This window comes from Hyaena hyaena, unplaced genomic scaffold, assembly GCF_003009895.1.
Source record: "Hyaena hyaena isolate Hyena2069 unplaced genomic scaffold, ASM300989v1 scaffold_33, whole genome shotgun sequence".
In the NCBI taxonomy this organism is placed as follows: domain Eukaryota; kingdom Metazoa; phylum Chordata; class Mammalia; order Carnivora; family Hyaenidae; genus Hyaena; species Hyaena hyaena.
Window position 1 is genome coordinate 3,557,448 of NW_024080666.1, and position 23,381 is coordinate 3,580,828.

Genomic DNA, 23,381 nt, shown 5'->3' on the forward strand with positions numbered 1-23,381 from the left:
AGATACTTATTAAAAGACGGAACCAGGGATTTATTTAAAATCAAAATACTTTAGGGGCGCCTAGGTGGCTCAGTTGGTTAAGTCTGACTTCAGCTCAGGTGGTGATCTCGCGGTTCTTGGGTTCGAGCCCTGCTTCAATTTCTGTGCTGATAGCTCAGAGCCTGGAGCCGGTTTCGGATTCTGTGCCTCCCTCTCTCTCTCTCTGCCCCTCCCCAGCTCATGCTCTGTCTCTGTCTCAAAAATAAATAAACTATTAAAAAATATAAAAGTAAAATCAAAATACTTTGAGGATGAGGGTTGTTATGCTGAGTTTACAATAATTGTCTGAACTACTTTAGTATTTTATAGCTGTATTAAATATATAAGGAATGATTAAATTATAAACAGACTAATTTTTATTGTGTAATATGTCATCTACACAAGAGATGTCAAACATACTTGTAAGTTTTAAAGAGCTATAATAAAATTGAAAACACGCACTTACTCACCATCTAGGTCAAGGCTCTAGAGGCTCCCTTTGCGCTCCTAGTTTGCGTCTCCTCTCCTCTCCCCTCTCCGTCCCCTGAAGAAATCACTCTCCCAGTTGATGCGATAATCATTCCCTTGCTTATCTTTACACCTTTGTTTGCATACCTATTTCTGAATGCTAATGTATGAAACCATACTGAAGATGCTCTTTTGTGACTTGCTTCTTGTACTCTGTGGTAAATTTCCAAGAGTTAACTAGGATGATCTGTGTAACTGTGGTTCATTCATTTCCAGCGCTTATATTCTGTGTATGAATATACCACGATTTCTTTGCCCATTCTGCTATTGATAGATGTTTGTATTGTTTGTATCCAGTTTCTGGCTCCTAACAAACAGTGCTGCTATAGACATTTTTGTTCAAGTCTAATGGTGCAGGAGGAGAGAATCTCTCCAGGATGTAATACCTGGGAGTGGAATTGTTTGCTGGTAGAGAATGGTGATTCCAAACTGGTTTCCAAAATGTTTATACTGGTTTATTTGCTCACTAGCAGTATGTGGGAGTTCCTGTTGAAAATCTTTTCATGTCTTCAGACTTTAAAACTTTGCCAATCTCTTGTTTGCAGTGATCTCATTCTGCCTTAAATTTGCATTTCCCTGATTACAGGTGAGGTTTTAACATCTTCGTTTGTTTGCTATTCAGATTTGCTCTTTTGTAAAAGCTATATTGAGATTCTATGCCATTTTTCTGTTAGGTTGTTTGTCTTAATATTTGCAGTTTATATTTTCTGGATTCCAGTCCTTTCTCACATGTGTTGGAAATTTGTTTTTCACTCTGTATATTATTACTCTCTTTCCAGTACTTTTAAAAACTCTCTTTTCCAGTAATTGAATTGATCTGCTTTTTCCTTTATGGTCTGTGCTTTTTATATCTTAAAAAAGCCTTTCCTATCCTCAAGTCATGAAGATATTCTCCTATCTAAAAGTTTCACAGGTCTGTGGTTGTTTATTCTACCTGGGAAAAAATTGTGTGTGGTATAATATGGGAGTGCAATTTAATTTTCTCTCCTGTAGATATTCAATTGTTCTAACACCTCATTCTTTCTTCACTAATCTGAAATTACCTCTTTCGTATCAGGTTTCTACACATGGGGTGGGGAGTCTTTTTCTGGATTCTCTCTTCTGTCCCAGGGATCAGTTTGTCTTTGTTATGTGCTAATACCACAAGATCTTAATTAATTACAAGACCACATTAATCAAATCCAGATATTAGGTAAAGCAGGGTCCCACCCTCTTTTTCTTCTTCAGTCTTGACTGAAGTATCTTGGCTATCTTGGGCCATTTGCAGGATGTATAGCTTTGAGAATCAGCTTATCAAGTTCTGTAAAACACCTTTTGAGATAATGATTCAAATTGCACTGAGTCTATAGATCATTATAGAGAAACCTAACATCTTTACAATTGGGTGTTCTAATCCATGAAGATGGTATCTCTGTATATTTAAGTCTTCTTTGTGTCTTTCATTGAAGTTTTAAAATGGAACTAGAGGGTATTATGCTGAGCGAAATAAGTCAGGCAGAGAAGGACAAATATCATACGTTTGCACATGTAGGTGGATTAGGAGGAAGTTAACGGAGGATGAAGCTGGAGAAGAAGGGGAAAAATAGTTGGGGAGAGGGAGGGAGGCAAACCATGAGAGACTCTTGAATGCTGAGAACAAACTGAGGGCTGAGGTGGGGTGGGGGAGAGGGGAAGGGGGGTGATGGGTATGGAGGAGGGCGCTTGTTGGGATGAGTACTGGGTGTTACATGTAGACCGACTTGACAATAAACTATTAAAAATTTTTAAATAAATAAAATTTTGTCATAAAAATGTTGACATCTTTCATTAGACTTTTTCTGGTAACCTAACATTTTATGATACTTCTGCAAGTAATATTTTTAAGTTAGTTTTCTAATTATTTGTTGGTGACATAGAAATGATAGTGATTTTTAATATTAATTACTATACTTTCCTACTATTTTAGAATCTTGAATTTTTGTATATACAATCATATCTGAATAATAAGTTTGCTCTTTTCCAATCCTTGTACCTTGTTTTTCTTGCCTTAACTGCACTATCTAGGGTATTATTTACACTGTTGAGTGGAAGTGGTGGTAGTAGCATCTTGTGGTATTCCTATCTCAAAGAAAATGTTTCCAATGTATTACTAGTAAGCAAATCTAATGTTGGCTCTTGGCTTTTTGTAGTTAGTCTTTATCAGCTAAAAGAAGTTCCCTTCCATTTTTATGTTGCTTAGAGTATTTTAGCAACTTTTTTGCATGAATTGACATGATCAGACATTATTTTATTTTTTTCATCTATTAATGTGATAAGCAACAGGAATTAGTTTTCTAATTTTAACCAACCCAATAGTAGGATAAACCCAACTTGATCGTGAGGTTTTTTATATATTATTAGGTTGATAGTTACTTTCAGCACATTGAAAATCTTATTCCAATGTGTTTTGTCTGTCATTGCGTCAAGTGTGAAGTCAGCTCTTAGTCTGCTGCACCTTTGAAAGTAATGTGTCTTTTCCCTTGGCTTCAGTGTACAGTGGTTTAGGTACGGACTTCTCTTTATTTAGTTTGCTGGAATGCTTTGGGCTGAATCTGTACATTGGTAGTTCTTTGTGCTTTTTTGCACAGATTTTTAGTCTTGTTGTTTATTCTTTAAATAAACACATAGGCATATCCAGTGATTGATAATTACGTTAGCACGGGAGTTCCTGTGGGACTGCTCTTAAACTGTTGTTTCTGGAGGTTCTTCCTTCTGGTCCTTGTTTCTGTAGGCTACTTGCTCATTATGCTTAGAAGTTGATTTTATTTTATTTAGGGGATTTCTCTGTTGTTTGGGCTAAAAGTAAGATGTGAGGAAGTTTTGCATTTGTTTTAGCCAGGCACCTGCTAGTCAAGGTCATTCTAATTAAAATCTTTAAGGTTCTCTGAGGACTTGTCTTAGATAATGTAAGATTAGTCTGCAGACTGGGTCCAGGGCTGGCTTAGGACTGGCTTATCGTTCTACCTTCCCTGTGGCACTTTCTTCCTTTCATTCTCTGGGCAGCTGATTTTCTTGTAGCCCAAGGAGACAATGTAGGGTGGAGTGCCAGTGATGGCTTACTTCTGGCTCATCCTTACATGAAGATTGCTTTTAGATTGAGAGGGTCTATCTCTTCAGGTGGGTTCTGAGTTTTATCTTTTATTCCCTGAAGGGGCCAAGCGAGGGGGTAATCAAGGTAACCTAGTGTGGGCAGATGCTCTTAAGGCCAAAACGATGTTTTGCCCATCTCCTGGTTTCTTGGTTTTATTCAGACCTAAGAATTCCTTATTTTTTTCCTTGCTTCTTGAAGCTTTACACACATAAACACACACACACACACACACATATATAGATATACGTATATATGTGTATGTACATATACACTCTTGAATAACACAGGTTTGAACTGTGCTGGTCCACTTACATGGAATTTTTTTCAATAAATACAGTATAATGTAAATGTATTTTCTATATGATTTTCTTTAAACATTTTTTGTGTATTTTTGAGAGAGAGCACACACATACATGTCCAAGCAGGGCGGGGGTGGTGGGGGAGGGAGGGAGAAGCAGAAAGAGAAGAGAGAGAAAATCTTAAGCGGGCTCCACACTCAGCATGAAGCCTGACACAAGGCTCAATCTCACAAACCATGAGATCATGATGTAAGCTGAAATCAAGAGTCAGATGCTTAACAGACTGAACCACCCAGCCACCCCCCCCCCATGATTTTTCTTAATAACATTTTCTTTTCTTTAGTTTACTTGGTTGTAAAAATACAGCATGTGATATATACAACATACAAAATATGTGTTAATCCAACTGTTTATGTTGTCAGTAAGGTTTCCAGTCAACAGTAGGCTATTAGTAGTTAAGTTTTGGGGGTATCAAAATTATACCTGGATTTCCGACTGTGCAGGGATCAGCATCCTTAACTCCCAGGTTGCTCAAGGGTCATGTGTGTGTATTTTAATCTAGTATTGTTAGGTTTCATTTGAAGTGTTAATCTGGTTACTTAGCCAGCTTTGTTATTAGAAGCCCAAGTCCAAGAATAACTTTTTAAGAAGAAGCATGACAGAGTTTATTCATCCACAAATATGTATTTACTTTTCAAAGTAGGCAGTGTAGGAGACTACAGGTTTCTGCCATTGCTCAAGAAATATTTGGACCTCTTTGGAATTGGTTTCAGAGCCAGTAGCATGTTCTTTTAAATGTCTTTATTGGCTTTATATCCTTTAAAGATGAAACTTGGGCTTACTATAGGATCCAGCAGTCACACTCCTAGGTATTTACCTAAATGAATTGAAAACTTACATTAACACAAAAACCTGTACATGAACGTTTATAACTGCTTTATTCATGATCACTGAAAACTGGATATACCAAGGTGAAATTCAGCAGGAGAATGGATAAACTGTGCTATATTCACATTTATGGGACGCTATTCAGTAACGAGGAATGAACTATATTGATTCTGGCAAAGACATGGATGGATCCGAAATGCATTTTGTTAAGTAAAAGAAGCCCACCCAAAAGGCTGCGTGGTATATGATTGTATTCATATGACATTATGAAAAAGATAGAACCAGAGAAAACATCAGTGGTTGCCAGGCGTTATTGGAGGGGAGAACAGTTGACTACAAAGGAGTGCAACAGGGGAATTTTTAGGGTGATATCTTTGATACTTGATTGTATGTGTAAAATATTTTATTACAAAAACAAAAAATGGAAGGAAAATGAATATGCTTGAAAAAACTAAAAATGAAGTCCAATCCTCTTTTCTTTAGCTTCCCCCCCCCTTTTTTTTTTTTGAGGTAGCTCAGTTTTATTTTATTTTATTTTTTTATAGTTTATTGTCAAGTTGGTTCACATATAACACCCAGTCCCTTTCTTATTTCTTAAAGTTTTTAAATTTATTTTGAGAGAGAATGTGAGTGGTAATGGGGTAGAGAAAGAGAAAGAGAGAATCCGAAGCAGGCTCCTTGCCACCAGTGCACAGCCTGATGTGGGACTCGAACCCAAGAATTGTGAGATCATGACCTGAGCCAAAACCAAGAGTCAGACGCTCAACTAAGTGAGCCACCCAGGTGCCCCTCCACCCTGTTATTTTGAAAGCATTCATCTATTTTATACCCCTCTGAATAAATGATGTAGTTCATAATAAACAAATTTTAAAGGGGAAAATACCCAGAAGGATAGTTGGATGTGGTTAAGGTAAGGAAAACATCTCCTGACTAAAATTACCAAAAAAACCCTTGCAGTTTCCTCTTCAGTGATCTGCAAATACTGGTAGCTCCTTGACCACATTTGCCATAGCAGAATATAATGGTGGAGATGGGAGATTAGAATATTTTCATTTTATATAACACAAGATGAAAAAGATTTTGCCAATGATTTAGGGCTTCCATCCACCCATCCTCAGAGTACATTTGCTCATATTTAAAAATAAATAAATTATTCCACCAAAAAGCTAATGTAAGAAATCTGAAAATAAATAGTAACTTCTCTTTTAGCATTCCCCTTCCTATGGTTTTAATTAAAGATTTAAACAAACAAACACCTAACCATTTTAAAAGTCTCTGGATCAAATTTTGAATTTTTGATTTTTAAAAACACATTTTCTTTCAGAAGAGAAGCAGCTTCACACTAAGCAGTATCTTTCTGGATATGAATGATATTTTTGAAGACTTACCAGTTTTTAATTGTCCATTGTTTCCTAAACTGTATTTTTAATTTCATTTGCTCTCTCCTAGGGAATGAAAGATGGCAGCACGCCGTGCTTTAAAAGCTGTTTTGGTGGATCTCAGTGGCACACTTCACATTGAAGATGCAGCTGTGCCAGGCGCACAGGAAGCTCTTAAAAGGCAAGCTATTCTCCAGGTTCAGCTGACAAATATGTTTGTAAGTGCCATTTTACCAAGGCAGATCATTAGCTAAATGGATGGCCGTAAGATGGCATATTACCAGCTTACCATATATACAGGAACTGCCTTGGGTTTAGCTAGAAGATGTATGCCCTGTAATATACTCCAAACACTGTGTGTACACTGTGTTCTAAACCTTTATTAGGTTTGGCCTTTTGATCTAGTCTTTTTGTTCTTTGTGTGTGTGTGTGTGTGTGTGTGTGTGTGTGTGTGTGTCTTCATCTAAGTCAGCAATGTAAATTTGGGAATGAAAACTCAGGATTCTATAGTGTGGAATAAGTAGCATTGGAAAAATCACAAATGAATCCTGGAATCACAAAATGAAATCCACGCACATACACAGAGGCATAGTTCTGCCTACTCCCCCTTCACCCAGGACCTAGCATTGAGTGTACAACTGCTCAAGTAACATTTAATTAAGAGAATTGAAGTTTTATATTTATTTTCATCAACTAATTTAATGCTTTTGAAGGTTAGAGACTATCTTCTATTTCTTATGTATCAACCATAATATTTAACACAAGTCTAGATACAAATTGAGGATATGGTAAAAGCTTGTTAGAGTGAACTGAATGTGAATGTTTGCTTATGAGTTCTGAAAAAAATACTCATCCAAATGACAGAACTAATGATGCTAAGTACCTTCATTTTAAAATAATTTAGGGAAGTTTTCAAAAATCAGCAGTACTTAGCATGTGGTGCTTATCATTTTCCAACCTTAAAATATTCCAGAATGTGCTATTACTCAGGAAATCTAGTGACTAGTGTCACAGTGCCAGGTATTAGAGCAAAAGATTGACATGGACTTTGTACTCTCAAGGAGCTTCTTTTCCATCTGGGGAATCACCAGACACGAAGAGCCTGCATATTTGCTAGGCTGCAGTTGGAATCTATCAGTTTAGTTAAAATCATGATGTTCATTATACGTGGACAACATGTTCAAAGCCAAGAGCTTTTACTGCTATAATGATGAGCTTTCTACTCTGGATTGAAAGGAAAATCTTTTTATTTCTGGTGAACAATGAGTGACATGTCTAAGTAGATCAGTAAACTACCGGTCTGGGGAAACAAGAGTCTACAAATTGGCCTCTTACTTGCACTGGGTGTTTCCATCCCAAAGAAATCACTATACTGTTATTGCTAGGTTTGGTTTGTTTGTGTGTTTGTTTCTTTCTCTCTCTCTCTCTCTCTCTCTTTTAATTTGAGAGGGAGCGGGCAGACGAGCTGGGGAGAGAGGTAGGGGGAGAAAGAGAATCCCACGCAGTTTTCATGTTTAATCCCATGACCCTGGGATCATGACCTGAGCCAAAATCGAGAGTCAGACACTCGACTGAGCCACCTAGGTGTCCCTAGTTTTGGTTTCTTTGGAAACAAACAGACTAAGGAAAGTTGAAGGACTGGTAAAAAGTTTTTTAAAAATCCTCATTAAAAGTGATGTGGTAATTTCAGTACTTTTGTACGTGTTCATTTTTAATTATGTTGATAATAGTTATGTTGAAGTAATCAGTTTCTTTTGAGAGATAAAATTTAATATGTTTTTCAGAAAAGCTATCACACAGATATTATACAGAGAATCATGATTACAGTGAACCATTTAATCATGCAAATTTATTTAATATTCTTTGGGTGAATATTTAAAAATATTTTTTCTAATTTATATGCTTTTAAATTGTGGTTAGTGCTGGGGTGCCTGGGTGGCTCCGTTGGTTGAGTGTCCGACTTCAGCTCAGGTCATGATCTCATGGTTCGTGGGTTCGAGCCTGCTTCAGATTCTGTGTCTCCCTTTCTCTCTGCCCTTTCCCCACTTGTGCTCTGTGTCTCTCAAAAATAAAGATTAAAAACATTTTTTAAAATAGTGGTTAGTGTTATTACATTTTATGTCTATTCAAGATAGGCACGAAATAAAAACAACAGGGTATTAATATAAAATTTTAAATTATGACTAAGTTAAAAATATTTTTAGATTTTAGATTAAAATATTGTAGAACTCTGGCACCTGGGTGGCTCTGTCAGTTAAGGGTCTGATTCTTGGTTTCAGCTCAGGTCATGATCTCAGTTTATGAGTTCAAGTTCCATGTTGAGCTCCATGCTAATGGTACAGAGCCTGCTTGGGATTCTCTCTTTCTCTCTCTTTCTCAAAATAAATAAATAAACTTTAAAAATAAAATAAAACACTGTAGGACCAAGAAAATAATTTTTATTTTTAAAGAAAGCTAGACTATCATGAATTCTCTCTCTGGTACCTGATTGCCAGTTTAGGTTCCCAAAGCAGATCATGGAATCAAAACAATCCTGTATGTAATGTAGATAGTTCACGGGGAAAACACATTTCAGTCTGTAAAATTGGAATGTGTCTTTGAGCATTCTAGATAGTTTCTGTTTATTAACTTAGTAACACATGGAGGCCTAGCCAGTCTCTCACTAGGAAGAAGGAAAAACCATCCTGAGGTGTTCGCTATTCTCTTAGTGTGGGTCAGAAGCTGTACCATACAGAACATGGATCGGAGTTCCGTCTTGTCTCAGCTCTGCTGCCGCCCAGCTGTGCAAAGCTGAGCAGTCACTGAGCTCCTGCTGGCCTCTGTTGTCCTGTCTTTGAGAGCAATTTGCACTGGTAGATAATCCCTATGGTAACTTCATCTCTCATAATCTGAGAGTATGGTGGTTACGGAGCTTTGTGTTTTTTTCACTTACTTACTAAAACCCTGCGGTAAAACTTAGTTATTGAAGGCCCTCAAAAAGGTAAACATAGCTTTTACAATTTGACTTTGCAGCCTTTGGAGGTAAAGTGGTTCATGGAGTGTGGATGATTTGTAAGACTCTGGCGAGGGGGGCGCCTGCGGGGCTCAGTCCGTTGGGTGTCCAACTCTTGATTTTGGCTCAGGTCATGATTCCAAACATTGTGTGATCGAGCCCCTGATCAGGCTCTGTGCTGAGCATAGAGCCTGCTTAAGTTTCTCTCTCTCTCTCTCTCTCTCTCTCTCTCTCCCCCCCCCCTTTCCCCCCTCTTCCTCCTCCCCCCACCACCACCCCCCGTGCCTCTCATGGATCATGTTCTCTCTCAAAAAAAAATATATGGGTAGATTACAGAAAAACTTATTAGCCATAAAAACATTTACTTGGTGACTTACCATTCATTTTATGACCTTTGGCAAGTGCTACCAAGCTGGGTGGTTTGGGGCTAGAATGTAAAAGCTGCCTATTGACATCGGAATTTTACTTTCCCAGGTTACGTGGTACTTCTGTAATGGTTAGGTTTGTGACCAATACAACCAAAGAGAGCAAGCAAGACCTATTGGAAAGGTTGAAAAGATTGGAGTTTGATATCTCTGAAGATGAAATATTCACCTCTCTGACTGCAGCCAGAAATTTAGTAGAGCAGAAACAGGTTCGACCCATGCTGCTAGTAGATGATCGGGCACTACCTGATTTCAAAGGTACAGGAAATTTGGAAAGATACAGAAGTTGGTTCTTCATTGCTTATAAGTCAGTCTTAAAACTGGACTTTTACAAATTTTTTTTTCAGGCTTCCTCTGATTATTATTGAAATGGTCAAAAGTTTGAATCTAAATTCATGTTTCTCAAACCTCTTTTGGCATTCTCCACAACATGCACACAATATATAGTAACCCAGTACATCTGTGTTTGTGCTTGTGTATGTTAAACAGTGCTTACTCTTACTCTATGAGATGTCCTTTGTTTCCTATTTGGTTTACTTACTTGGTTGTTTGAATTTGATGCTGCTTAGAACCCTCCAAATTAGTTTTACAATTTGCTAAATGGATCATGTCCCACAGTTTGAAAAAACACAGGTCAAAATCACTTTGCATATTATAATCCTCAATCCAGGAGCCACTGTATTCATTTTATTAAATGAGATAAACCCAAGATCTACTTACTTAAAAATAGATATTGGAATCTTACATTTTATTTCAATTTGTGTTAATTGAATTAATCTGATTCCACTTATAAATGATTAATTATGGAGAGTTATGTTTATGGTGGATGTGGCTTTTGAGACTGATGAATAAATCTTAATGTTGTGAATAAATAGATCTCATTCTGTATAGTGAAGTTTTTAGAAGATTAAACTTTTTTCTTTGGAAAAATTAACAGACTGGGAAAATATCCTGGTTTTATGAAGCCTTGGCACATTACTTCTTTTTATACATGATACTCAGAGTGAAATGACACAGTAGAGAAAAATGGATATAAATACCTCATTATAAAACCATATGATGGCTTTACAAAGAACAATTAGGGAAACTCAGCATGAATATATAGTAGGCAAAATCTCAAAACTTGTCCTATCAGGAGATAGACCAGTGTATCAAACAATTAATATTTGTAAGAAACAGAAGCCAACTTTGGCTGGATTAAACAGCAAATACATTTATTGGGGTGCCTGGGTGGCTTAGTTGGTTAATTGTCCAACTTTTGATTTCGGCTCAGGTCATGATCTCATGGTTCATGAGTTACAGCCCTGCACTGGGTTCTGCGCTGACAGCCTGGAGCCTGCTTGGGATTCTCCCTCTCTGTGTCTCTCAAAATACATAAATAGACATTTAAAAAAATACATTTATTAAAAGGATCTGAATGCTAACAGGAATAAAAATGGTACACCTTCTATGAGAGCAATTTGACAATAGCTAGCAAAATTGCATAGGAGGCAGAATTGCCACTTGTAGGAATCTGTCCCTAAAAGATAGTTACAGAAATACACAATGACCTACAATCAAAGTTGTTCACTTTGGCCTTATTTGAAATAAAAGATTGGAAACAACCCAAATGTTCATTTAGAAGGGACTCATTGGTTAAACTTATGTCCACAAAAAATGGAATGCTTTGTAGCTAAAACATAAGTAAAGGCAAATACTATCTCCTAATAAGGAGTGGTCTTCATAGGATATATTAAGTGAAAAAAGTAAGGTATAGAAAACATTACATATTTTCTGTGTAAGAAAATGAGAGAGAAACGGATATATATGTGTGTGTGTATACATATATATATATATACATCTATATATGTTTCATATTTGTGAAAGGAAGATAAAGAAGAAAAATAGGAAACTAGGAAAACTGGTTATCTAAAGGGGGAGGGAGGGAGAAAGGGATTAAGAGACAAGTGTGCTCTATAAGTATCTTTGACTTTGGAACCACGTAAATATTTTGTGTATTTAAAAGACAATTAAAAAAAAAAGAAGCAGCCAGTCCCTGAAAACTAAGACCAAATTGAAACAAACAAACTTAACTCTGCAATCAAGTTCATTCCCGCTCAGAGAAAAGAATTATTTCAAGTGACTTTAAAATACAGTATTTTTACTGTTCATTCATAGTGGGATAAATTCTAAGGATAAAAGAACTGGAAAGAGGGGCGCCTGGGTGGCTTAGTCGGTTAAGCGTCCGACTTTCGCTTGGGTCATGATCTCGCGGTTCGTGGGTTCGAGCCCCATGTTGGGCTCTGTGCTGACTGCCAGCTCAGAGCCTGGAGCCTCTTTCAGAGTCTGTGTCTCCCTCTCTCCCTGACCCTCCCCTGCTCACACGGTCTCTCTCTCTCTCTCTCTCCTAGAAATAAATAAAAATATTTAAAAAAAAAAAAACTGGAAAGAAATTTTAAACTGCATTCAGTAGTCTTAGTGTTGTTAGTAATGTTGATATTATTATTATTATTTAATGTTTATTTTTGAAAGAGAACAGAAAGTATGATTAGGGGAGGGGCAGAGAGAGCAGGAGACAGAGTCTGAAGCAGGCTCCAGGCTCTGAGCTGTCAGCACAGAACCTGACACGGCACTCAAACTCATGAACTGTGAGATCATGACCTGAGCCAAAGTCAAGATGTTTAACTTACTGAGCCACCCAGGTGTCTCTATTATTATGTTTTTTTAAATTTTATTTATTTTTGAGAAGGAGAGTGGGGAAAGGGCAGAGAGAGAGGGAGAGAGAATCCCAAGCAGGCTCCAGGCTGTCTGCTTAGAGCCCAGTATGGGGCTCTAACTCCCAAACCATGGGATCATGACTTGAGCTGATCCAAGAGTTGGATGCTTAACCTACTGCACCACCCAGGAACCCCCTTTTATTTTTTTTAATGTTTATTTATTTTGAGAGAGAGAGCATGCATGGGGGCAGAGACAGAGGGGAGCGAGAATCAGTGCAAAGCCCAATGGGGGGCTCGAACTTATGAACTGTGAGAAAATGACCTGAGCTGAAATCAAAAGTCAGATGCTTAACTGAGCCACTCAGGCGACCAGATACTGTTATTTTTAAAGCAAAATAGTAATCATGCTAGTATTGGTAGTAAACAAAATTTTATGTGTAAGTGAAAAGGGATACAAATATAAAAACAAATAAGCTATGTATTACTAATTTTGAATTTAAGATATCGTTAACTCCCTTTTTCTTTTAAAAAATACATGTTATTTGGTCTTCCACTGCAAAAGTCTAGAAGCAATGAAAACCAGTGTTCAGATGATGGTGTATTACCATTTCCGAATTATTTAACACTCAGGGCTACTAGTAAGGAGGAAATTGGAAACCTTGGGTATCTGCTCTTTCTATTTCTTCCCTTCACATTGTGGTGGACTTGATGATGCAAATGCTTCAAGATAGGGAGTGAGAGAGGCAAATAGGAATTGGTATATGGATAATCCACAGAACCTTTAATCAGTCTTTTAATAATTGTAATGGTAAATGTACTCCTTTGTTTCTCATATCTGAAATTCTGTTATCAGAATTAAACATGTTTTAATTATAAATTAATATTTGTGGAACTAAAAGTAGATTTGGCATTCAGTGGAAAACTATAGAATGAACCTACATTCCATATTAATCACAAATGTGTTAACCTCAACTGTGTCAATTAGAAAGTCTAATTTCCCTTGCTTCTTAGACTTTCAGTTCCTCATCAGTTGCTATTGATTTGATAGCTCATAGAGAACTCATGACTGTTCTTGTTGATTGTAATCAGCAAAGCTTTTTAAAGTTAGAAATTGTCACTTGTTCGAGAACATTAAGTTACAAGTTTCTGTTGAGATCTTCTAGTTACTGAGTAGCTGTAACACCATGCAAAGGGAATATACAAAAATACTAGGAGACCCTCTTATTTAAGTATTATTTATATTTCGAAAGTACATTGGACACAGTAAGCTCTTAAATTTCAGATTACGGCTAAAGTAAAAATTTGTATTTGATTGACTAAAGCTATTTTATTATAAAATGTATCATTAGTGTTAATTGCATTTTTCTTTTTTTTTTTTTAATTTTTTAATGTTTATTTATTTTTGAGAGACAGAGTAAGAGCTGGGAGAGGTAGAGAGAGAGACACACACACACACAGAATCCGAAGCAGGCTCCAGGCTCTGAGCTGTCCGCACAGAGCCCGATGTGGGGCTCGAACCTATGAACTGTGAGACCATGACCTGAGCCGAAGTTGGATTCTCAACCAACTTAGCCTCCCAGGCCCCCTTTCATTTTCAACACTTACACATTTTTCCTTTCCCAGGAATACAAACAAGCGATCCTAACGCTGTGGTCATAGGATTGGCACCAGAACATTTTCATTATCAAATTCTGAACCAAGCATTCCGGTAAGTCTTCAGCTGTTTATTTTTCATCTGATTACATATTCCTCTCTTTCCTTCCTGAGTCTGTGTCGTGGAAGGTTATAGATATATTTTACTTTCTGGCCACCCAAATTGTTCATGAGGATAGATCTCTTCAAGATCACTTCAAGATCAACATTAAATCACATTTCTTACTATCTTGCATAGTTTTTTAAAAATAATCAATATGTTAAAAAATGATGATCTTTGAGGTTTTTCTGCCTTGTAGAATCAATATCCTTAGGCAGAAATTCATAATAAAATTGCAACTCTGAAGCTAGCAATTTTGTAACGGAACCCAAGTCTATCTGCTGGATGGGAAACAAAACCAATCACTGAGATACAGGTTTGCAGCAAGGAAAGCTTATTCCAGAGGCAGCCAGAGGAGGAGACTAGAGGACAGACCTCAAATCTGTCTCCCCAGAAGGGTAGAGAACAAGTGTTTTATAATCATAGGGGTTGAGATTACATAAATATTGATGAAAAGGGCAGGGAAACCTATATGACTATTCATGAGGAATGATGGAGCATGATCACTGAGCAAATATATATGTAACATGTCCCATGTTCACTTTGGGGTGGAGATCTAACACCAGAATGAGGCAAAATTCAGCCCTTGACATCAGGAGGTTATCTGAGGACGAAGAGAAGAAGGGGCTGTGGGCATGCTCTGAGAGCTGGCATAAACTGAATGGGTCTTGGGCTCATTATCTGGAACCATATCGGATGACCTTGAGTCCAGGCTTCTGCAGAGACAGCTAGTAGATTTGTTAGTGGGATCTGGAAAGACTAAATAGGTGATTAAAGGGGCAACAATTCTCTGAAAAACAAGCTTTAAACTTTGTGCTCATTTTAACTTCGTTAATCCTGTGGGGCAAAGTTTCAGTTTTATCTTCTATTTTCATTCCTGTGACTCTTCACTGACTATGCTATTCTCTGAAGGAAGATACCATCTAGACTAACACTCCAACACAGTACGTGGGATTCTTCCTCCAGTGACAATCTAGGCTACCAAGAAAAGTTGATGCATTTGACCACACTTTGAAAGAAATAATCTGATAAGTGATAATGGTAGTCTGAACTGGGATGGTGGCAATAGAAATGAAGAAGCAGGTTTAGGTAGTGTTGACATGACTTGATGGATGGTTGGGTCAAGGAAAATGTCCAGATTTCTAATGTGAGCACATGTGACAGAACACTCCATGTTAGGGCTCAGGAAGTGATAAGTTTAGCTTAGGGCTGTTGGGCCTTTGGGGTATCTAAGTGGAGGTGTTCCAAAGGCTGCCAGTAGAAATGGGAAATGACATGGAAAATGTTATAAACCTTCACTTACGTGTCTATTTTGTTTATGTGAACTTTTCGCTGCTGCTTCAAAAGGAAGACAGCATACTAGTTCTCATACTTCCTAAGATAAATTGGACCGGAATGTACCAGCAAATCTGCTCTAGAGTGAGATCAATTTTTTTCCTTGAATTTTTTTCCTTTTTCACAGATTTTTCGTTTTTCATCTTTTGCTTCTTGTTAAACCATTAAACAGTGTAATTTGCCTTTGAATTTATGATGAGATAAGTAATTCTAAATATTGTATCAGGTTACATTGAACTTGTTTAAAAAGTGTTTTTTTAATAGCTTGGTAAATTTTTGGTATTTATTTACAAAGAATTCCATTAAAATATTACTTTCTGGGATGCCTGGGTGGCTTAGTCGGTTGAGCGTCCGACTTCGGCTCAGGTCATGATCTCACAGTCCGTTGGTTCAGGCCTCACATCAGGCTCTGTGCTGACAGCTCAGAGCCTAGAGTCTGCTTCAGATTCTGTGTCTCCCTCTCTTTCTGTTCCTCCCCTGTTTGCTCTCACTCTCTCTTGCTCGCGTTCTTTCTCTCTCAAAAATAAATAAACATTTAAAACAAAAAAAAATCATTTTCTTACTAGTACAAAGAATCATTGTAACATATACTTGATGTAGAATTCATTTCTTGATGTAGATGTCTAAGAATCAGAATGTTTGTAAGGAAACTTAAAAATTCACTATAGGGTTCACACATCTTGGCACATTTTTTGCTGTTGATCTTGGCAACGGCTGTTCTCATGGACAGTCTTTGTGGCCAAAACTAGCACTTTGGAAACATCCACCTTTTTCCCCTGTATGAGCATTAATTTTAGATCCTCAGTTAATGGAAACGATGACTATTTATGCCCTTTTATTTGTGACTCTCTTAATCACTGTGATGTCAAGCCTTTATTTAAAAGGAACAACCAAACCCACTTTTTATAGTTGCTCATTTACTATAGTTATTTCCTGGAGACCCACTGCTAGGCCAGGTTGCTAGAAGATGTACTTTGGATTATGTAGTATTAAAATTTCTTTTGCTTCACCTACTTCAGTTATCCTCCTTTAGCTTTTTGGCGAGAGGGGCAAGTGGTTATCTGACCTTCTCCTTAAATAGAATTTACAACTCTGCCAAAATCAGTCTTCATTTGAAATGGAGAACTTTGATTTCTTACTTGTGAACTTCTCCCACTACCCTTTACCCATTTCTTTAACCACAGAATTCAAGGCAAAGATATTGATTGATTTTAGCTGGTAATTTGGGAAGGACATATTTAATAGGAAGCTGGGAGGTCTCTGTCTTCGATGAATACTAGACTCAGGGTAATAAAAATGTACGTTGACATAATACTGACTATGTAATTGCTTGGATGCTGTCTAATTAGTACACTTCCCTAACCATATTGATTTTTTTAAACACTATGTTTTAAAGCATTACAGTGCACTTATAGGTCAACTCTAATTTCACAAATGCACTTAACAGCTGGGTGGAGAATTAACAGAAGGATTTCAGGTCTTGCCCTTCTTTGCATATTGATGTCTCCACTGAGACTATGCCTCCCAACCAATGACTACAGCTGTTTGGATTGTGTGTGGCAAATATAGACATCTCAAATGAACCACCGATTAGCTAAATTACTATTCAGGTTGATAATGAGTATAAGCATTGGATTTTAAACCCCGTTGCATAGCTGCCTTGCATAACAGCTTCAGGGGCATATTGCCCTCAGGCAGATACATCAGCCTTCCACATTACACTGCCTCTTATTTACTGTGTTTTGAATGGGTAGTTCCCTGCCCTCTACAAATGCACAGTACAGTCTGTCCACAAACGTGTCTTAAATGTCTGAATGAAATTGAGAACACTGAATTTAAAGAATTGATTTGGGGGAAGGATAGGAACCACTTATAGGGAGTAGATATGATTTGGGTTTGGATTCTGTAAGACATTCAAATCCTAAGAGCCATTGGTGGCCTTACCCTTTTATCTAATACTAAAAGATACAAAGTATAATATAATGAACACTCATATGCCTATCAGCCAGTGTAAGAAATACAAACTATCAATACATTTGATATCCCCTGCATATCCCTCCCCAGTATTATGGCCCAAGACCCAAAAGTAACCAAGGTTATGAATTTTGTGCTTATAATTGTCATATATTTCTTTATACTTATAGCACATACATAGGTATTCCTAGACAGTATGTAGTATTATTTAACGTGTTTTATATGTTACAGTTTCATCCATTTTCTTCCTCTCCTGGTAGTGTTGTATAATTCATCAACACAAATGTCCAAACCTCTGGTTCTTTGATTTTCCCAGCCACAGTATGAGTTTATAGCAAGACTTTTTTTTTTTTTTCATCTTCTGACCTGAGTTAGAAATGCAAAGCTTGAGCATTTTAGTAATGGACCAATTATAATTAAATTTGATGATCTCTATTAGGAGAAAGGCTGCTGGGCAAGCAGCTCACTTAACAACCTAACTTGAACTTAGTGACAAGACTAAAAAAAAAAAAAAAAAAAATCAGCACAAAAGTAATATGTCTTCGTTGTAGAAAAGTTTAAATGTTCAAAAAAGAAAAGAGACTAAATAAATTACCTGTAACCCTGCCGCCTAAAGAGAGCCCCGGTTAACATGTGAGCATGAGCACATAGCTCATTTCTTTCCATGCACATAAATATTTAGATAAAAGTAAGAATGTATAATACTGTGTGGTAACTTGCTTTTGAAAAACCCACGATGTGCGCACCTGAGTGGCTCAGTCTGTTAAGCGTCCAACTTCTGCTCAGGTCATGATGTCAGGGTCCTTGAGTTTGAGCCCCACATCGGGCTTGCTGCTGTCAGCTCAGAGCATGCTTCAGATCCTCTGTCCTCCCTCCCCCCCACCCCAACGCCTCTCTCCTGTTTACACTCTCTCTCTCAAAAATGAATAAACATTAAAAAAATAATAACCCCATGACGTATTGTACTTGTTTTTCTATATCCTTTTTTTTTTTTAATGTTTGTTTATTTTGAGAGAGAGTAAATCTCAGTGCACAGCCCAGTGGAGGGTTCGAGCTCATGAACCATGAGATCATAACCTGAGCTGAGTCAGATGCTTAACCAACTGAGCCACCCAGGCACCCCTGTTTTTCTGTATTCTTAGGTAGTCTTCCAAAATGCGTTTGATTCCCACAGCATATGCCACTTTAAACAGTGCAATAAATTGTGTAGCCGTCTGCTTCCTATTGGTTATTTCCAGGACTTTAAAGTTAGTTTGGAAAAAATGGGAACACATTTTCTAAGCAGTATTTGTGTCCATTCCTTAAGATTGTTTTTGGAAGTATAGTTGCTGGGTCAAAGGAATTTGGGGGAAAATGCAGAGAATAGCTTAACCTAGGAAAAATTAAAGTTTTGTTTTTTCTAAATTAAGAGCAGCTGCCCTGGAGTTTCTAGAGGAGCTTATTAAAATGTCCTGATCACTGGAGATAAGTGACACCACCACTTTCACAGGTAAATGCAGAGATGCAGGCTGCCTAATGATCACGTTTCAAGACTTTGTTAATGACTTCTTTCCTGTAATTGTCGCAAGGTACATGAGTCCCCAAAAAGCCTTAAAGGGGTTTAGAAATTAGGTTTTTTTTGGTTTGGGGGAGGAGAGTCCTATTACCCTGAATGGTTTCTGTTAAACGTTGAATTGCTTTCTTCACCTCATCTCCATAAGAAAGGAAGTAAAACATTTACTCCAGTATATTCCAGTCCTTAGAAGGGGAAGAAAAAAATCAACAATACTGGCCTCACTTATTATTGCATTTGGACAGTAACTCCTGAATTTTTTCTAGGTATTTGGAGCCCTGGATATGAGCAATCCCAAAACGATGTGGCAACAAGGCTTAAAGTAGAAGTATTTCTTTGGGCTTTTTCTGTTTTGAAAGGGCCGATTCCTATGCAGTTTTTTTAAGTCAAAGTCCAGACTATAAAAGTAAAACAGTTTGGAGGTGAGAAATTGTTTGAGACTTATGAACTTGAGTTATGTAAAGCATTTCATTATATATATGCAAGAGGACAACTTCATAATGCTAGTTTGAAAGTAAGAATACAGAATTGAGTGGAATATCAGTCACTAACTACTCTTACTGTTTAATCAATTGGGGAGATTCTTTGATGGTCAAGACAGTTCTTGCTACTCCAATTAAAAGCTTCAGGTGAGTAAATCACATGAATATATTACTAATTTTTTTAATTTGATATATAACAGGCACAGTAACGCCTACAGATTGTCAGTATACAACTCAATAAAATTTTACACATAGAGCTGTGTAACCTTCTTTTGCAGTCAACACTACCTCTTCCTTAAGGTGCCCACCATGATTTTGGTCAGTATTGCCAGTTCTTGATCTTCATATGAATGAAATCAAATAATTGTAGCATATTTATTGGTTTTTGAGATTACCCAGCTTGTTGCATGTAGCAATACTTAGTTTTGTTTTTTCTTTTCTTTTTTTTTTGTTGTTGTTGTTATTGCTGTACAATAGTCCATTGTGTGGGTATTCAACAATTTATTATTTATTCTACCATTAATGACATTTAGATCATTTCCAGTTTGGGCTGTTATGACTAAAGCTGCTACACACATTCTTCTGCATGCCTTTTGGGCAACATATGTGCCTATTTCTCTCAGGTCTGTTATCTAGGAATGAAATTACTGGGTAATAAGGATAAGTACTTGTTTAGATTTAGTAAATATTGCTGAAAGTTTTCCAAAACGATCGTACCAGGTCATAGGTTCCCACTAGCTATCAGTGAGAGTTCTACTTGCTCCCGTTCTCATCAGTGTCTTTCTAGTCTACGTTATTGGAGCTGTTCTGTTTGGTGTGGGTAGTGGTATCTTACTGAGTTTCAGTTTGTATTTCGCATATGAGTAATGTTTTCATATACTTATTGGCCATTGGATGGCTTTTGTGATGTGCCCATTCAAATCTTTTGCCTTTTCTGACTGGATTGTGTTTTTCTCATGGATTTTTAGGAGCTCTTTCTACAAGTCTTTGGTTGGATATATGTACTGCAGCTACCTTAACCCCTGTCTGTGGTTGCCTCTGTTAGTAGTATGAGAATACTACATAGAGAATACTAATCATATGAGGACACAACTTTCTTAAGTTTGATGGAGTCCAATTTGTCAATATTTTCTTCTGTTCTGCTTAAGAAATCTTTGCCTACTACAGAGTAGTAGTAATGAAGTAATGAAGATATTTTCCTGAGTTTTTTTTCTACCAGCTCTACTATTATACTTTTATCAAATAGATCTAGGGTCTATTTTAATTAATTTTTGTGAATTATGTGAGGTAAAAGTTCACTTTTTTCCATACAGATATCCAGCTGTTTCAGCAACATTTATTGCAAAGACCCATTCTTTCTATTCTAGAATAGCAGTGGTGCTTTTGGTCCTTTTGACATAAATTAAGTGACTTTGGATGTGTGGCTCTGTTTCTAGATTCTTTTTCTATTGTCCCATACTGTCTTAATATTCTGGCTTTCTAATAAGTCTTAATATCCAGTAGTGTACATTCTTCAACTTTAACCTTTTTAAAGATTATCTTGGCTATTCTACATCTTTTGAATTTCCAGATAAAGTTTGGAATTAGCTTGTCAATTTCCACAAAAAAGCCCACTGGGAGTGTGATTGGACTCTATTAAATCAATGAACTGGGGTAGAATTTACAGTGATGTCTGAATAATGATGTCTCTTCAAGTCTATGATGATGGAATGTATCTCTACTTACTTAGGTTTTATTTTTACACTTTTCCAGCAGTGTTTTTGCAGTTTTTAGAGTATGGGCCTTAGATGTTTTGTTAAATTAATCCTTGTATTTCTTGTTTTTTGAGGCTGTTATAAATAGCATTTTATTAAATTTCATTTTTAAGTGGTGTTGCTAATACACAGAAGTATAATTGAGGGTTTTTGTTTTTTTTTGTATTTACTGATCCTACATTTACTTGCTAAGAAAATAAGTTATTTGGAGAGTCTTTTGGATTGGATTTTCTACATAGATAATTGTGTCACCTACAAATAATGAGAGTATTACTTCTTCCTTACCAATCTTTATATTCTTATTTCTTTTTTTGCTTTATTCCTCAACTGCAGAACTAAACAGAAGTGGTGACAATAGGTAGCCTACTATGAATGAGACAGTTTCTGTGGCAGTATGACATGGAGATACTGTGAAGGTTTCCGTTAATTGTTAATGAGCTTTCCTTTGATACATTTCATGATTCACTGTTGTTTTAATTTGAGCTTTTGGTAGTTTGTGTTTCTCGGGTCGGTCAGTTGGGTCAGGATTTTGGCGATCGTCAGTGGTTCTCAACCAGGGACACATTTGCTTCCCAGGGGACATTTGGCAATATCTGGAGACATTTTTGGTCGTCACAACCGGGTGTGAGCTGTGCTACTGACATCTAGCTGGTAGAGGCCAGGGATGCCACTAAATGTTCTACAGGTGTATAGGACGGCCCCACAACAGCATTTTTCAGTCCAAGATGTCAGTAGTGCTGAGACTGAAAAGCCCTGATCTACTTCAGCCTCTTCATTTGAAAAGAAACTGAGGCCCACAAACATGAAGTGATTGGCTGTTACCTATTTTAAATAGCATAGATACCACACTTCTGTATTTATGAAGAAAAATAATTGCCATTATTGTCAGACAGATGCTGTGAAAAGGTTTGCATGTGTCATCTCTGTTCCCCTAGAAGGTAGCACTATTCCTTATGTTAAATCAGGACACTCGGATGTACGGGGCTTCATCTATTAATGTATTCAGTAGCCATTTAGTGAGAGGTGCCAAGGTTTGTGTGTGTGTGTGTGTTTTGGAAGTAAGGGATACCATGATGAGTAAAACTGATGGGCATGGTGGGAATTGTATTCTGTTCTAGTGAGGAAGACAGACCAGTCACAGTTGAGTAAGGATTATAAACTCTGGGAAGTGATACAAGGGACAAAGGGTGATGAGAGAAGAGATCGGAGGCAAGGAGGAAGTCCACTTTCCATATGGAGGTTGGAAATGCTTCCTTGTTGTGCTCACATTGAAGCTGAGACCTGGCGAATGAGCAGAAGATAGCCATGTGAAAGTATGGGGAACTGTTTCAGGAGGCAGGAACACTGGGTGTATGGGCTGAAACACAACAGAGTGACAGTTTCTTAAGAAGTGAGAAAAAACGATTGTGTCTGGTGTACAACCATGGATAGGGAAGGTGACTTAAGACTGGAGATGTAGGGGCACCTGGGTGGCTCAGTCAGTTAAGCGTCTGACTTTGGCTCAGGTCATGATCTCACGGGTCGTGGGTTCGAGCCCCGTGTTGGGCTCTGTGCTGACAGCTCAGAGCCTGGAGCCTGCTTCAGATTCTGTGTCTCCCTCTCCCTCTGCCCCTCCCCTGCTCACTCTGTCTCTCTCTCTCTCAGAAATAAATTTAAAAAACATTAAAAAAAAAAAAAAGGCTGGAGATGTAGATGGGAGGTCACACAAGGCAGGGCCTTAGGCTGTGGTGAGGACTTTGGATTTTATACTGTTTGCAGTGAGAAGTTGTTGAGGGCTTCTGAGTGTAGAAGGGATGTGATCTCATCTGTACTTTTTTTTTTTTTTTTTTAAGTTTATTTTGAGAGAGAGAAAGAGAGGGTACGAGAGAGCACATGTGGGTAGGGGAGAGGTGGGTGGGGGAAGAGAGAACAAGAGAGAGAGAGAGAGGATTCCCAAGCAGGCTCTGCACTGTAGTGCAGAGTCCATTGTAGGGCTTGAACATGCAAACCACAAGACCATGACCTGACCCAAAATCAAGAGTAGGACGCTTAACTGACTGAGCCACCCAGGCGCCCCTACGGCCACAGATTTTTAAATCAGGCCTTCCTTATGCCTTTTTCTCCTTGTTTTTTGAACCTCAATAATTTTATAGTTAGATATAGACAGAAAATTCTGATTTCCTGCTGATGCATTCCTTGGGGTAACAAAATTAACCAA

The 23,381-nt window shown here is 37.5% G+C and overlaps 1 protein-coding gene across 3 annotated transcripts in view; it reads left to right on the forward strand.

The window, feature by feature from the left end:
• The window catches only part of HDHD2 (haloacid dehalogenase like hydrolase domain containing 2), a 36,291-nt gene that overhangs the window by 2,924 nt on the left and 9,986 nt on the right, over positions 1–23,381 (forward strand). For all 3 annotated transcript variants that reach the window (XM_039228847.1, XM_039228846.1, XM_039228848.1), the window contains exons 2-4: positions 6,292–6,402; positions 9,688–9,896; positions 13,958–14,042. In XM_039228847.1, coding sequence (XP_039084778.1) covers positions 6,302–6,402; positions 9,688–9,896; positions 13,958–14,042 — 395 coding nt within the window. In that variant the 5' untranslated portion in view covers positions 6,292–6,301. The remainder of the gene's footprint in view (positions 1–6,291; positions 6,403–9,687; positions 9,897–13,957; positions 14,043–23,381) is intronic.